The sequence below is a fragment of the Anguilla anguilla genome, chromosome 17 (genome assembly GCF_013347855.1).
Source record: "Anguilla anguilla isolate fAngAng1 chromosome 17, fAngAng1.pri, whole genome shotgun sequence".
Classification (NCBI taxonomy): domain Eukaryota; kingdom Metazoa; phylum Chordata; class Actinopteri; order Anguilliformes; family Anguillidae; genus Anguilla; species Anguilla anguilla.
Window position 1 is genome coordinate 25,247,541 of NC_049217.1, and position 15,843 is coordinate 25,263,383.

At 43.5% G+C, this 15,843-nt stretch overlaps 1 protein-coding gene across 1 annotated transcript in view; it reads left to right on the forward strand.

Annotated features, from left to right (window-relative positions):
• Positions 1-6,086: 6,086 nt before the first annotated feature.
• LOC118216851 (rho GTPase-activating protein 44-like) overlaps positions 6,087-15,843 on the forward strand; it is a 45,014-nt gene continuing 35,257 nt past the window's right edge. Inside the window, 1 exon segment of the mRNA XM_035398417.1 lies at positions 6,087-6,396. Within this exon segment, the coding sequence (XP_035254308.1) occupies positions 6,344-6,396 (53 nt within the window). The 5' untranslated portion in view covers positions 6,087-6,343.

Below are 15,843 nucleotides of genomic sequence, written 5' to 3' on the forward strand. Positions count from 1 at the left end.
AGCCATACATATTTTACAAAGTTTTAAATATTAGTCCTAAATATACTATGGCCTAGCATATAAGTATTAATATTCAAAAATTTCTGTACAATGAGGCTTTGCACAATAAGTCATGAAACAGGAAAAGTATGTTTTTTTATTTAATGCCAACTCAAGGGATAAAGTGCAGTAGCTGTGCATGCTTTATGACCCTTATGTGAACACATTAACACAATAAAGCAATAATCCAGAGTATAAAATTATTTGCTCCGATGCCTTAAAAGTTGAACATTAATTTATGATGGCTATAGCAGGAGAATGAATCTGATAAAAGGCTTTAACTTGTACATGCTGTAAACCATGCTCCTGAAACTTGTGATTTCTTTTTTTTAATGTATTGAATGTTAATTTAATTGGCTAAAAATTGTTCTTTCTCTCTTCACCTTCATTCATTCATTCAATTTTTTATTTTTTGTTAAGGTGTGGGAACTGATAATTAAAATCACAAAATGCAAAGGATTTTTTTTTTCTTTGGCTCTTGAAATGTCTGATTTGAAGATTAAAAACCTGTGAGTCATAAGTCCTGACTCATGTAAACACGTTTAGGGCCTATCAGAAGACAGCCTGCTGGCTCAGGGCTGCAGTCAAACACATCCACTCTCCACACAAACACATCCTTTCTCCAAGCAAACACATCCACTCTCCACACAAACCCATCCACTCTCCACACAAGCACATCCATTCTCCACACAAACACATCCACTCTCCACACAAACACATCCACTCTCCATACTCCCTCTGCCTCTCATCCACTTGTCACGGGAGTGCCGCAGGGATCTGTACTGGGTCCTCTGTTGTTCTCCTTATACACCAGATCTCTTGGTTCAGTCATTAATTCACATGGTTTTTCCTATCATTGTTATGCAGATGACACACAACTCTACTTTTCTTTCCCCCCCTCGGCCACACAGATCAATGATAAGATCTCTTCCTGCCTGGCTGACATCTCCACTTGGATGGCCAGCCACCATCTGAAGCTCAACCTCAACAAAACTGAGCTGCTCTTCTTCCCGTACAAGACCTCCTTGCTTCGTGAACTCTCAATCACGGTTGATGGCACCACAGTGACTGCCTCTCACTCTGCAAAGAGCCTGGGGGTGGTCCTGGATGACCAGCTGGACCTCAAGGAGCACATCAAGGCAACATCACGGTCCTGCAGATTCCTCCTATACAACATCAGGAGGATTCGACCATACCTGACGACGCACTCCACCCAGCTGCTCGTCCAGGCTACGGTGACCTCTCGCCTTGATTATTGCAACTCTCTCCTTGCAAACCTGCCAGCTTGTGCCATACAGCCACTACAGATGATTCAGAATGCCGCTGCCCGACTCATCTACAACCTCCCCAAATTCTCCCACGTCACTCCCCTGCTGCGATCACTTCACTGGCTACCGGTCGCTGCCAGGATCCGATTCAAAGCCCTGACCCTTGCCTACACTGCCGCCAACAGGACAGCCCCTATCTACTTGCAGGACATGACTCAATTCTATGTGCCTGCTCGACCACTCCGCTCTGCGGCAGCAGGGCGTCTTGCAACCCCTCCCACCCGCCCAAAGGGATCACAGAGCTTCTCCACCCTAGCTCCCCAGTGGTGGAACGAACTCCCCGTCCCTCTCCGAACCTCCCCCTCACTATCCATCTTCCGCCGTGGCCTGAAGACTCATCTCTTCAGACTATACCTAGAATAACCACCACCACGCTGTGTATATATATATATATTAAAAAAAAAAAAAAAAAAAAAAAAAACCCTTTTTCCTGTCACTTGTTACATGTTGCCCCATCCCTGCACTTCTTGGTAAATTGTATTTGTCCTAATACTCTAGCTTATTCTTCTGCCTAGTTTGGCTTTGCAGATGTTAGACCAGGATAGTGTTCTTTGTTCTCGGCTAGAAATAGCTTTACAAAATAAGTAATTGTACCTTACTGAACCCGTGTTCAGCAGTTGTCTACGATCATGAAAATGCACTTTTGTACGTCGCTTTGGATAAAAGCGTCTGCTAAATGAATGTAATGTAATGTAATGTACAAACACATCCACTCTCCACGCAAGCACATCCACTCTCCACACAAACACATCCACTCTCCACACAAACGCATCCACTCTCCACACAAACACATCTACTCTGCACGCAAAAACATCCACACAAACACATCCACTCTCCACACAAAACACATCCACTCTCCACACAAAACACATCCACACTCCACACAAACACGTCCACTCTTTTGATGCTGGACAATTCTGTGCCACCATTTTCCCTGATTTAGCAAAAGACTTTGACGCTGTTGACCACCCTGTCCTCTCTAAATCTTTCCTGTTCACTCCTGCCAGTGACTGGGATCAATTGCAAATGGACAGTTCTAGCTCTGTTCCTGCCTTCAAGGGCTCAATCACAGCCATTCTTTCAGACACTTACAGTTGCTTTCTTACCTTATATCGACCAGTTGTGTCTCCCTGTGCGGTTTTTATGTTTTATTTGGTCACCCTCTGTGCCTGTATTGTGCTTTCTTTGACTGCTGTCTGTTTTCCCAGCTGTAGCCTCTTCAATGTTAAATGTACCTGTACTTTTTTTTTTACTGTACTTTTTATTGTTATTTATAGGCGTATGATTCTGCTTGTTTTTTATGCTGCTGCTCTTGTTTTTGCTCCTGTAAACCATGCTCCTGAAACGTATGATTTTATTATAATGTATTGCATGTTATTTGTCCAAATTTAATTGGCTAAAAATTGTTCTCTCTCTCTCCACCTTAACCGATGTGTGGTGAGCGTTCACATTGGTGGGTGCTACACGTTGGTGGTGGGTGAGGTGAGAGCCTCCTGATTACTGTAAAGCACTTGAGCATATGGAAAAGTGCTATATAAATACAATGTTTCATTCATTCAACTTTCTTATTTTTTGTTAAGGTGTGGGAACTGATAATTAAAATCACAAAATGCAATGGATTTTTTTTTCCTTTGGCTCTTGCAATGTCTGGTTTGAAGATTAAAAACCTATGAGTCCTGACTTATGTAAACACATCCACTCTCCACACAAATGCATCCACTCTCCACTCTCGCCCTATCTCTTTTTTTGTTATTATTTATCGCTTTATCTGTTGACTGTGGCAGGGCTCCATTTGTTCTGTTAACATGTCGGCCTATGGCCCCTGTTATATTTGTTTTTATTTTAATTTGCAACCCCCGCGCCAAAAGGACATTTTTCCCTTTGCCAGACCATCATTGCAAATAAGAATTTCCTGTTTATTTACTCTGCTTGGTTACATTAATACTGGTTACACCTGGTGGCCCAGCACTCTTTAAAAGTGACTTGAGGTCACGTCAGTGTAAACTGACTTAAATTTTTGTTTGCTGCTTGTATTTTATTACAATTTTTTTTAAACTCCACCCTTGTGAAGCTTGTATAGTATATAGTATATTTTTTAATGCAGATATCTTAATTATTTATTCTAATAGTGCAGGTCAGGTTTTATGTGTTGCTGTAGGTATGCACGGTCCTTTTCACTTAATTGAGGTTTTTCTACTGAGGTTGTGAACCAGCCTGTCGGAGTTGTTGAGAGAAACAGGGTGTGCTGCCAGAATGCTGTAGATACCCTGGAATCAAAGACAAGAAATATATGTTCCATAAGGAAACATGCAGGGTGCTGTGAGAAAGCTGATGACCCCGTCATGGGAAGCGCCACAGTGCCGAAGGCTGAATATATGATGCAAGGGTGCCCTCTAGTGGACAGAATAGTAGATGCAACAGTTAGTGGCTCACTCACGAGATAAAATTGTACCACAATGCTTGGTTTATTATCTCTCTACACATATACACCCTACGCAAAACCATCTGCCATTTCTCCAAAAGCTTTCATTTACAAATTAGTATTATACCCCATTAAAAGGCCACTGTTATTTATAAGTAAGAGTATACAAGGACATGTATGATTGACACGTACTGTCATAAAATCTGCCTGAACTAGTGCATCAAAGTGGCTCTCTACATTTGGCTGAGATCTCTCTGAACTGACCTGTCAGGAGTATACTGAGGCATATGTCAGTGTGGGGCTAAGGGTTGGGTTTTGAGGCTTTAGGTATCAAAGGTCTTACTGCTTATATCCTGATAACCATCCACCATAAAATGATTGTGATTTGGAATCTGTCTATGGGTGGCATTCAAACAGCCTTGGGAGGAGCCCGACTCAAAGTCAGATTAAACTGTGAAATGGTAAATGTGAAAACAGTCGGTTCAATGTAAACCCAAGACCTATCTCTTTGGTCTAGCCTATTCTTAGAAGACGTTGTGCTGTCCTGTTGTTTTTCCTCTTTCGTTTATTTTATTTTACTTTTCTTCTTCTCCTCCTCACTTTCAACTGTTGGCTTTGTTGCGCATTTTATTTTCTATAGAGCACATTGTATTGCACTTGGGGCAGTCCAATGGTGTGGGTCCACAGTGACCAGTATTATCTGCGACCAGAGGTAGCGGGCCTGGGGTGGGGTGGCAATCTGGGAATATTCCAGGTGGATGGGGGTGGGGGAGGGGGGGGGGGCATGTAGTAGGTTCAGAAGGTCCCTCGGGACTCAGCATAGGTGCCCTACCGGTGGAAAGGGGAGACAGGAACAAGAATAGTCGATTTGGGAAGAGCTATGGGTAGCAGACAGGGACAGAAATCAGGGATGCTTGTGATGATAAGAATTCTGTAGCTTCTTTTAAATTTCAGGTGGAGCCTTACATTTGTACCCTTGGGTGAAGTATGTCAACTTGAATTAGCAATCTAGTCTTATATAGGGAGAGTAGAAAATGTGGACTTAATGGGCCTTCATTAACAAAACTTTTCATAAATTATTCTTTTGTTCTTAAAAAAAGTTTCTACGGAAAAAAAAACAATATGGGATTAATGAGACGTGCAGACCTTTGTTTTTGTTCATATCCCAGGTAATGAATGAATGTATGCTGAATGAATGTATGATAATGAATGCTGTTTGTGAATTTTATGCATAATCTTGCTCATGCGATTAGCATAAGGATGCAGCCATGAACAAATACAGATAAGAAAAAAACGCGGAAAAAAATATGGAAACGTTTACACGCGCAGTTTACGATCAAATATGATCAGACACGTTTTGAGAATGAAGCCCCATATGAGCGGTTGATCGGCAATGGTGCAATAGCATATGACGACCACAGGGTGGTGCTGTTTTGCAGTGTGAAATCAGATGGAAAGTCACTGTCGCATTCCGTTTCCAAGTGCAAGGAAGATGAGCCGCAAAGCTGTAGCCCAGTGCTGTGAAATACTGGTGTGTATCTTCTACAAATAAATGCGCATTGAGTAGCTGAGTAGAATGGTAAATCCTTTATCCGTTTGCCCATATTCAGATGTTTGGTCAAAAGCATAAACAGACCAACCTGAGAATTTGTTTTTCCCTGTGTGGGATGTATGGGACGTTATACTAAGTGTATGTAGTGCTATATGGTGGCAGCCCGAGGAGCTATGCATACATAACAGAGGGGTTGTCTTCATTTTATAATCTCATCAAACCTCATTTTCCCATGTTTTTCACATTTATCTAAAGCAACATTTAAATAGAATATATTTACATAAGGGCCAATCCCATGAGGCCAATTCACTTTTACTTCAGACCACATCTCAACATGTGGCAGCAATTGACATTTTTTTGCACCTCGCATGAAATCCTCCTTCAGATGTGAGAAACAAACGACACATTCATTATAATTATTAAATAGGAGGAAATATGAGAGAAATTAATTGAAACAGATAATTACAAAAATAAGGAGAAATTTTTTCTCTCGATTTTGTCTTATTTACTTCTATTAATACGCTCATAGTCAACAGCACACATATACATATATAGAGGCAGTCATCAGGCCTAAACGTATATATGTAACTATTTTAAGAGGCAGTCCACATCTCTACAAGTTGTCCTTTAAATTTTCAGCTGCATGCCTTGGGGTAATCTAAGACACAAAATGAGAAAATTTAGGTGCAGGGTTCAGAAAACTACCTTTCCCACACTGCACCGGGAAGTAGCGTCAGCTGCTCGTGAAAGCTGTCATTCTGCCCATAGAGGAGAAATTGGTCCTGCATCTCTCTGCAGGGGAGTGGGAGATTTGGAGAGGGGAATGCACAGTAAATATGTTTTCCTTCATATTAGCGAAATGTTTCCGACTGGATTGAAGGAAATGGGATACGACAGGATGGGCATATTCGCTTACATCTGCGGAATGTTGGACGTGCGTCAGTGAGAAATGCCGAGTGTTTTTCACTGTCGGTGTTAGCTAACGCAAAAAAAAAATACAAGATGAAGAAGCAATTCAATCGAATGCGACAGCTCGCCAACCAAACAGTTGGCAGGTAAGGAAATTACACGACAGTTCCGCTATTGTATTAAAACTTTGCTTATTCTGAAACCGATACGTTTGTTGTGAAATAAGTGGGAGTGAATGGGAGAAACGTGCTTGTGCGAATCACTATGCAATTTAAAGCCACCTGGAAAAGCGGTTGACTAAGCATATACTTTATTTATTTTACCACGGTCATATGAAATTCAGTGCCCGTGACAATACAGAAACAAAGATGACAACACCATGTTTAGAGTTGAAAATATCTTATCAACAGTCGACATATTTAATTGCTGTAATTGGCGTAATGAATATTGGAATACTGCAGAGGAATCGCGGAGGCGCAATACCTCCAAGGTGCGAATGGTAATAGGAAAAAATGTGCACACTAGTAAGATGGGAGTGGATACAGTTGAACGAAAAATTGGTTTTTAATGAACTCTGTCTTTCTAGATCTTACGGAATGCTTTTATGTTAAATACGGAGCATACATATGCTACGCTTCACGCGTGCAGGTTGGAGTGGACGTGTGCGGCGATATGGAAAAGGCGCAGTGTTTTCATAACGCGACAGATTTGGCGATGGTCAAAAGTGAACCAAACCGTTCTTAGGAGCAACCCTCACCGTCAGTTGAAGAAGGTCGACTGACTGTCGCATTTCGCAGTTTTAAGAGCTCAGAATGCAGTGACTGAATCAATTTCTTTGGTTTCGTTTAAGGCGAATTAAAATAACTTCGGGACTGCTGCAATACCTACGCATTGAATCGACACGTATTAAAATTTAGCCTATCAGCCAGGGTTATGTAATTCACCTGTCCGTGGGAAATGATAACATTTACTTTAGTTCTGCGTATGATCAGATATTAATATCCAGCATATAGCCTACACAAAGACATCATCCAAGTGAAGACGCCGTGCAGACATGAATATAACGGAGTGAAAATAAATTAAAGTGCATTATTATGATTATTATTATTAATAATAATAATAATAATAATAATAATAATAATAAATTAAATAGGCCTGTCATTAAGTACAGTCAATCCCTAGCCCAGTGTATCAGCGTTCAGATGACTATCGCTCTTACTTTGGTGTTGAACCGTCTTACATGAGATTTTTGGTGTCCATGATTATACGTCCGTCCCTTTCTCTTTCAACGCCCCCGTACTCTCTCCTGTCGTCTATCTCCCGACCAGAGCTTGGATGTCATGCAGGGGATATGGCACGCGGACGGAAGGATGCTGTCGTGCCCACGCTGTCCCTCGCCGTGAAAAGATGACGCATGGCTCGTGGGTTAGAACTGCAGATACCGTGTGCGCGCACAGAATATTGGAAACCGTGTTGTATTTTAGCGAAGACATGGCAGTGAAAAGTTTAAGAGGGCAGTAGATGATAAAAAGGGAACCGCCTATGAAAACTGCGCCTTTTAGATTCACGATGTTGTCGTGTGGGCTGTATTCTTGCTCCACTATGTGGTATTTTGGTAGTTTGCTTCAGAAATCACTGAACGGAAAATCTGTTACAGATTTCTTAACTACCTAGTTAACGTCTGTTGAAGTGTGCGTTCCTCTTGATCGATATGCTGATGTGATATTATAAATAGCACATTTTCCGAGTTAAGTGATGTATTTCTTATGATTTCCTTTAATTAATTTTAAATTCATTATTTGATTGACCCACAAAACAGATGTAATGCGTGTAACGCTTCAGGTATTTAAAAATAATAATACAATAAAGAAGTGTCTTTTTTTTCTTTACATTACAATTACGATTGTAACTGCTATGTAAATAAGTGGTAGTATAACTGACGTCGTACACCTTTAAAGGAATGGATGTCCGAAATATATTTTTAGAAGGGTTTCACCTAGTACTACCTAGGTCAGAACTGACTTAATCAATGTTAATGATGTTCAGTTGCAGCGGGGAAAAGGTCTGTTTTCAAAGAACCCTTCACAGCCTCCCGTGTTCGTTTGATTGTTTTGCTTTCGATGCATTTTGTTAGTGCAGTCAGTCAGTTGGCTACGGCATCGCTGCATGTTCATCCGCACGTATTTGTGCATGTGTGCATCTGCGTGTGGTTGTGACAGTTAGCTACTCTCTCAGTGTGATGTTGTGTTGGGGACCAGATCATTTGCCCAGCGATAGCTACCCGCCCACTGTGGTGTAATGTAGAAGCATAGTAATGGGAAACAACTTGTTTCCTAAAGGGCAGGCTGGACACGGTAATTAATAATATGTACGGGGCGGAGTGCGCTGCTGATGCTGGTGATCACTGTACGTGTGAGCGGCAATTTCCAAGCAGCCTTGACAACAGCCTGGTTTAAATGGTCTCAGGTCTGTAGATCTGGCGCGCGGGAGGGGGGGGGGTGCATTAGGAAACACTGTGAACTGTGGGCTGTAGATTAGGGAGCCTGGATCATTAATAGAGCCTGTGACCCTGTTCATTTCGATCAACGTTTCAAGGATTCTTTTATGTTATTTGCTTCCTTGGGTTCCACTCCCGGGTTCATTCAAACACTGCCGAAACACACCCAAACACTGCACTGATCCACCCAAACACTGCACTGATCCACCCAAACACTGCTCTGATCTGCCCAAACACACCCGAACACTGCAATGATCCACCTAACACACCCAAACACTGCACCGATCCACCTAACACACCCAAACACTGCAACGATCCACTTAACACACCCAAACACTGCACTGATCCACCCAAATGCACCCAAACACTGCTCTGATCCGCCCAAACACATCAAAATACTGCGGTGATCCACCTAACACACCCAAACACTGCACCGATCCACCTAACACACCCAAGCACTGCACCGATCCACCCAAACACTGCCCTGACCCCCCTCCCTTGTAATAGAGCAGGAGCTGTATTCAAAAGGTGATGCTGCAATTGTCTGCCCACTGCATTAATGGGGTTCCCCGAAACAGTGTTCTACGTTGACTACAGTAGTCAGATGTGTAGGCCATTGATGGTCTGGTTGTATTGTGGAAGGGGAAAAACACAGTTCTCTCTCTCTCTCTGTCTCTCTCTCTTTCTCTCTCTTTCTCTCTTTGTCTCTCTCTCTCTCTGTCTCTCTCTCTCTCTCTCTCTCTCTTCTTCCCTCCCGCCGTGATTTGTCCCTCCCTCAGCCAGAACTGTAAATGTATTTGGGGGGGGGGGCAATTAATCAGATTAACACATTATCATCTTGATTGTCAACCTAGTCTGTTTTCAGCAAGATATTACAGATACTTTATCCCTTCTGGTGTGTGTGCGCGCATGTGTACGTGCATGCGTGTATGCGTGCGTGCATGTTTCAGTCTCCCGGGTATCCTCCTCTCCTGTCCTGCTCTTGTCCGTGAACTTGGACCCAGCTCCTCGGCCCTCTCTGGGTGCTTTTTGCCCCTTGAGCTGAGTGGTTCCTTTGCTGGAGGTTCCTCAGCCATTTGGCTGTGGTTGAGTGTGCGGTGTGTTGCCCTGCGATTGTGCGAACAGTTGCGGGCCTACCGGCATGGCCGTTCTGTTCAGGGGTTACCCCGTCTCACTGGAGAAGACAGATTCAGGTTCTCACCTGAATCAGTGTCATGGCTAATTAAGTTAGCACACATGCTTAAATTACAAAAGTCATCAATTAATATCGCAGGTTTTGCACGTTGCATCCCTATGTGTTATACTGTTGCAGTGCTCCAGCAGTGTATTTCATTTTGCAATGGTGATGCTCTTACTGACTTACATAATCTCTAGCCCCTGTTTTTGGGGTAAGGAAATTACTCTGTCATTGGGTGCAGTGTTAAACCCTGAATGCTACCTGATTGTGCACTGCTATGTAGGTACCATGTCTTGTGTCAGTGTCTAGGTGCCTTTCTAATCGTTGATGGTGGATTCTGGGATATGTTGTTGAGAAAAACAATAGTGAAGGTTATCGTTTTTATAATTGCCAGGGCCATGAGTCTTTAGTATCCCAGCCCCGTCTCTCTCACACACACAAATATACACACACACATGCAAGCATGTGCATGGAGGCAAGCACCTGCACACCTTTTAATAATTATGAGGATGGTGTGATAATGGCAGATTCCAATGCATCACTCGCTAATTATGAGAAATTAGTAGCCACACGGAACCTGCTGGAGGAATCTTGGGAAATAACACATTTTTCTCTCCTCCATGTGAAAACTCCTACTCATTTTATGGTGCCTCTCTTTCTGTCTCTATCTCCTTCTTTTTCCCTTTTGCTTACTCGCCCTCCCTCTCTCTTTATCTATATAAACATATATACGCACACACATATACATGTATATGTTGGTGCCAGACATGATGGTTCCAGCATCTCAGAAACAGCTGTCTTCCTGGGATTTTCACACATTAGAGATCTCTTGAGTTTACAAAGGATGGTGAGATTTTAAAAAAACATCCAGTGAACGGCAGTTCTGTGGACGAAAGCACCTTATTGACGAGAGAGATCGGAAGAGAACGGGCTGACTCGTTCAGAAAGCTAACAGAAAGGCCGCAAATGATCGAATGACAGCTGTTTACAGCAGTGATGTGCAGAAGGGCATCTCTGGATGCACAACACATCTCGAACCTGGAAGCGAACGGGCTACAGCAGCGGATGGGCGCAGCCGGTTCCACTCCCGTCCGCTAAGAACAGGAGGATGAGGCTACAGCGGGCACGCGATTCGCCGAAGCCGCGTGACTGAAAATTGGAAAAAACCAATCCAAGTGAGATTCTTCTTCTGGCCAATCTTGATTCCTGCTGCTGCAGGCGAGTGATGGTAGGGTCAGAATGTGGTGTAAACAGCATGAAACCATGGAGACGTCCTGCCTTGGGTCATCGGTGCGCACGGGTGGCTGGGAACGGTTTCTTGGCACGCATTAGGCCTCATATTGAGCCTCAGTCGAAAGCCACAGCTACCGAAGCATTCTTGCTGACCACGTGTGCATCCCTTTATAGGGACAGGCTGCCCTTTTAAAAACGGATGCTTCCAGCAGGTATGATGTGCTGTATCACAGAGCACGCATCGTTTCAAGTTGGTTCCACGAACAAGACAATGACTTCAGTTTAAGAAAAAGACAGTGACTTCTGTTTACTCCAATGGCCTGCACAGTCCCCAGATCTCAGTCCAATAAAGCACCACTGGCATGAGGTGGAATGGGAGGTTTGCAGCGTAAACAAATGTGCCTGAAAAATCTGCGGGAACTTTGTGATTCAATTGTGTCAGTATGGACCAGAATCACTAAGGAATGTTTCCAGCAGCTTGTTGAATCTGTGCCACGAAGAATTCTGGCTGTTCTGGAGGCGAAATGGGTCCTACCTGGTACTGGACCGGTGTACCTAATAAAGTGGCCACTGAGTGTGTACGTAATACTACAACCCCAGTCTCGAGTTTGTTTTTATATTTGTTACTTTTGTGCATGTGTTTTTTCGTTCCGGTTGCCATCTAATTGGTTGTTTCCATATCCGGTTGCTTGGCTTGAAAAAACTGCCGTTTGCAGCCTACCAGCGGAGACTCGCGGTTGGTGTGTTGTGTATAGTGATTGCTTCGTTTGACTTTGCGTATTTGACCCTCTCTTATTTGACTCTGATTCCCATCTAGCTCTTCTGGTTTGTTTGCTGATTCGATCTTGTGTATGACCATTGACTCATGCCCTTCGACTCTGATTCTTGCCTTAGCCCTTCTAGTTTGTTCGCCCCGTGATTTTGTGTTTCTGACCATTTTCTCTCGTATTCGATTCCAGTTGTCACCTGGCCCCTCTTGCTTCGTTTGCTGATTGGATTTTGTGTTTGACCATGCACTCGTTTTTGACCTTGACTCACGTTTTGCCCTCTGCTCACCATATAGTGCTCCGGGTTGGTTAGTGTGTTCCCAGCTGGACTAAAAATCCTTCCATCGGGACACAAGTTTATTATTTCGCTTTTAGTTTCCAACTATCAGCTAACTGTCCAAAGTTCAGCGTTCAAAGCCTCCTCGTGCCCAGTACCCTTCAACGACTAAGCAGAATTCAGTTAGATTTGGATAGGCAGATAGGGAGTTACTGATCGGTTTGCAGTACGTTTCCCTGCCCATTTCCCTTATCATTTTCCCTGCTACGTTCAGACCCTAGACCAGGTCGTAACAGAATTGGGGGCTCGTCCGGGATGTGTATGTGTACACACGCACCCACACACACCCACACACACACACACACACACACACACACATATATATATGATAGGAACATTATTTTGCATATACATAGAGGAAGCCTCGTTTAGACATTACGTTTGGTGTTATGACTTTATACAGACCCGTATTCCCATATGCATACAGATGCCTTTGAGGCTGCAAACTGGGCTTTTGCTCAGTGAGGTGGCATGTTATGAGTCCTTAAGGAGGCGGGGCCTGTTACGGTACAGTGCCTAGAGGGTCGTAACTTTTCTGTAATCCCTTAAGCTTCACTGGGTGACAAAATGGGTGTAAAATACAGTTAAGATGCTGCTGGGTGGGTCATGCCGTTAAGGAACTGGTCTGGTGCACGGAAGGCCCCATGGTCTGCTGTCAAATCTGGAGGGTTTTTTTAGAAAGCCCAGGTGACACTGCTGGCCCACTGATCAGGAGCCTGCAAGTCCGCCTGTTAAGCTGCACTTGAAGCTCAGTAAAACTGGTACACTTCAGCCTTACATGGGAATTGGTGTATGGTTAAAGTGCAGATTCTCAGCTTTTATTTAGTGTTATTTTTATGCATTTTGGTTTCACCATGTAGAGATTACGGCACTTTTTATGCACAGTCCTCCCCATTACCAGTCACCATAAATTTCACAGGAACCTCTATGCATATCTTCTGCATGCAATGACTGCTTGAAGTCTGTGACCCATAGACATCACCAGGAATTTAGTATCTTCTCTGGTGATGAGCTGCCAGGCCTGTACTGCAGCCATATTCAGTTCCTGCTTGTTTCGGGGACAAGTTGCCTTGAATTTTCTTTTCAGCATGTGAAACGCATGTTCAATTGGATTCAGATTGGGTGACCTTTTTCCAGAACTATGCAGGCTCTTTTAGGTACTTCTTAGCAAACTGACATCCTGTTTGTGCAGTTAACTAGTGGTTTGCATCTTGCAGTGTTGCTGTAGTTGCTGCAGTTCTGTTCGTCAAGTCTACTGCGGAGAGTAGTCATTAATACATCCACGCCTGCCTCCTGAATAATGTTTCTAATCAGTTGGACTGGTGTTTGGGGTTTTTTCTTCATTATGGTGAGAATTCCTCGATCATCAACTGTAGAAGTCTTCCCTGACCTACCAGGCCCTTTATGATTACTAAGCTCACCAGTGCTCTCTTTCTTCTTAATGATGTTCCAAACAGTTGATTTTGAAAAGTTCTGCCATTTCTATATGGTGACACCAAAATGTATAGAAATACCCTTTAATGGAAGCAGATAATGTATACTTTAACTACATCATAATTGTTTGATTACAAATCTAAAATTGTGATATAGAGAGCCAAATCAAAAACAACTATGTCTTTGTCCCAAACACTATAGAGCTCACTGTATATCTATAGGCATAATGCAGCTACAGTATGTGTTTACAGTAATAAAAGCAGAGGAGTGTGGGAGATTTAGAGTTTAATAAGCTACTGGATATTGGTAACAGTGACTTAAACTACTCAAAGCATCTTTAAGCATCCAAATGACTTACTCAAATGACTGCATGAATTGAGCAACCATAATGATGAAAGGTGAAATTTGCTTGTGTAAGGCATTTGCGGATACTTAAAAAAACATTTCTTATGCGCTTACATGTATTTATTGCTAATTTCTCCTGAAATCAGAAACCAAGCTTAATCAGAGCCCTCCAGCTCCTGTTCCCCATTACATTTCCTAGACCCATGGTACTAAAAAAAAAGAGTAGTAGCTCCAATTGTGGTTATGTGTGTGGGTACGTGTGTGTGTGTGTGTGTGTGTGTGTGTGTGTGTTCACATGTTTGTGCATGTGTGTACGTGCCCGTGTGTCTGTGTGTGTTTCTGTGTGTGTTAGAGGGGTGGGGGTGGGGGTGGGGGGTGGGGGGGTGACGACTCTTGCCAGTACTGTGCACTCTTCCCGTTTGTACAACCAGTAAGGAGCGCCTGCCATTCATTTGCACACAGCACGATCAGCATTTTCATGCGCACTGTCATACGTTTTCCTGCCTTCCTTGCAGCACGCAGTGACTGCAACAGTTCGGTTGCCTGGCAACATGCTGAAAGGTGAACGTACGCCGCCCCCCCCCCCCCCGTTAGGTTTGTGCGCATATGGCTCTGCAAGTCCAGGGCTTCCCGAGCTATTTTTATCCGAAAGGCCTCCTACCACACTGCCGCTGCGGATAAGTGAGGTTTGAGGTGATATCAACTGTGGCCACACCCCCCCCCCCATCTCCAGTACTGAAACATCCACTCCCTCTGCAGTCATCTCACCTGCCTGTACTGACTCTCCTTCCCCTTCTGATCTCCGCCCTTTCCTGTTTGGACAGGAAGTGACCTGGCGCCCCATTGTATTCTTTTGTACCGTGCCTGCTGTATGTATTCAGGGTTTGGCTGTGGCACCAGGCAGTGTGCTGACCTGTCTATGTGAAAGTACTGTAAATTATTAAGCTGTGTGTTCCTTCCTCTACATGGGCAAGCTTTCTGTGTGGGGCTTGCATGTTCTCCCCATGTCCGTGTGGGTTTCCTGCTGCAGTCCAAAGACATGCAGGTTAGGTTAACTGGAGGGTATAAATTACCCATAGGTATGGGTGTGTGAGTGAGTGTGAGTGTGTGCTCTACAATGGATTGGTGACCTGTCCAGTGTGTATTCCTGCCTTTCACCCAATGTATGCTGGGATACGTACAGACTCCCGTGCCCAGGACTAAGCAGTTTAGAAGATGGATGCATAGATACTATGTGTAACTCTATGCACTGCTATTGGGCTTTTGTTTATGGAATTTGATGAGGATAATAATCAGTATAGAAGATTTTTTTTTCCTTCCTTGTTTTGTTAATTAATATGAATGTGTTAACTGATCTAAGTGATTGATTAGCAATTGTATGGTTACATACATGCTGAGTACTTGAGCATTTATTTGCTGAGTGTCTTTTCAATGCTTTTTTTTCCCAGCCTTGACTAAGTGTCGTGTGTGTGTGTATGTGTGTGTGTGTGTGTGTGTATGTGTGCGCATGAATGAAAGACAGAGAACGAGAAAAAGAAAGAGAGAGATACTTGCAGCTATCCTGGCATACTTAACAAAGCTCTGACCTAGTTTGCAGGCCTGCTAAGTGGGTTTCTCTGTTTTGGTAACTTGATGCCCACCCCCACCCGCCAGCTTTCCCCTCTCCCCCATTTTTCTCCCTCAACCTGCCTTCAATTTGCCTTCAACGGTGACCGCTTGGGACTCTTGGATGGGGGGGGGGGTGGAGTCCTTTTTTTGGCAGGATTTTTTGTTATTTTTATACACACTCAATAAAAGAAATAT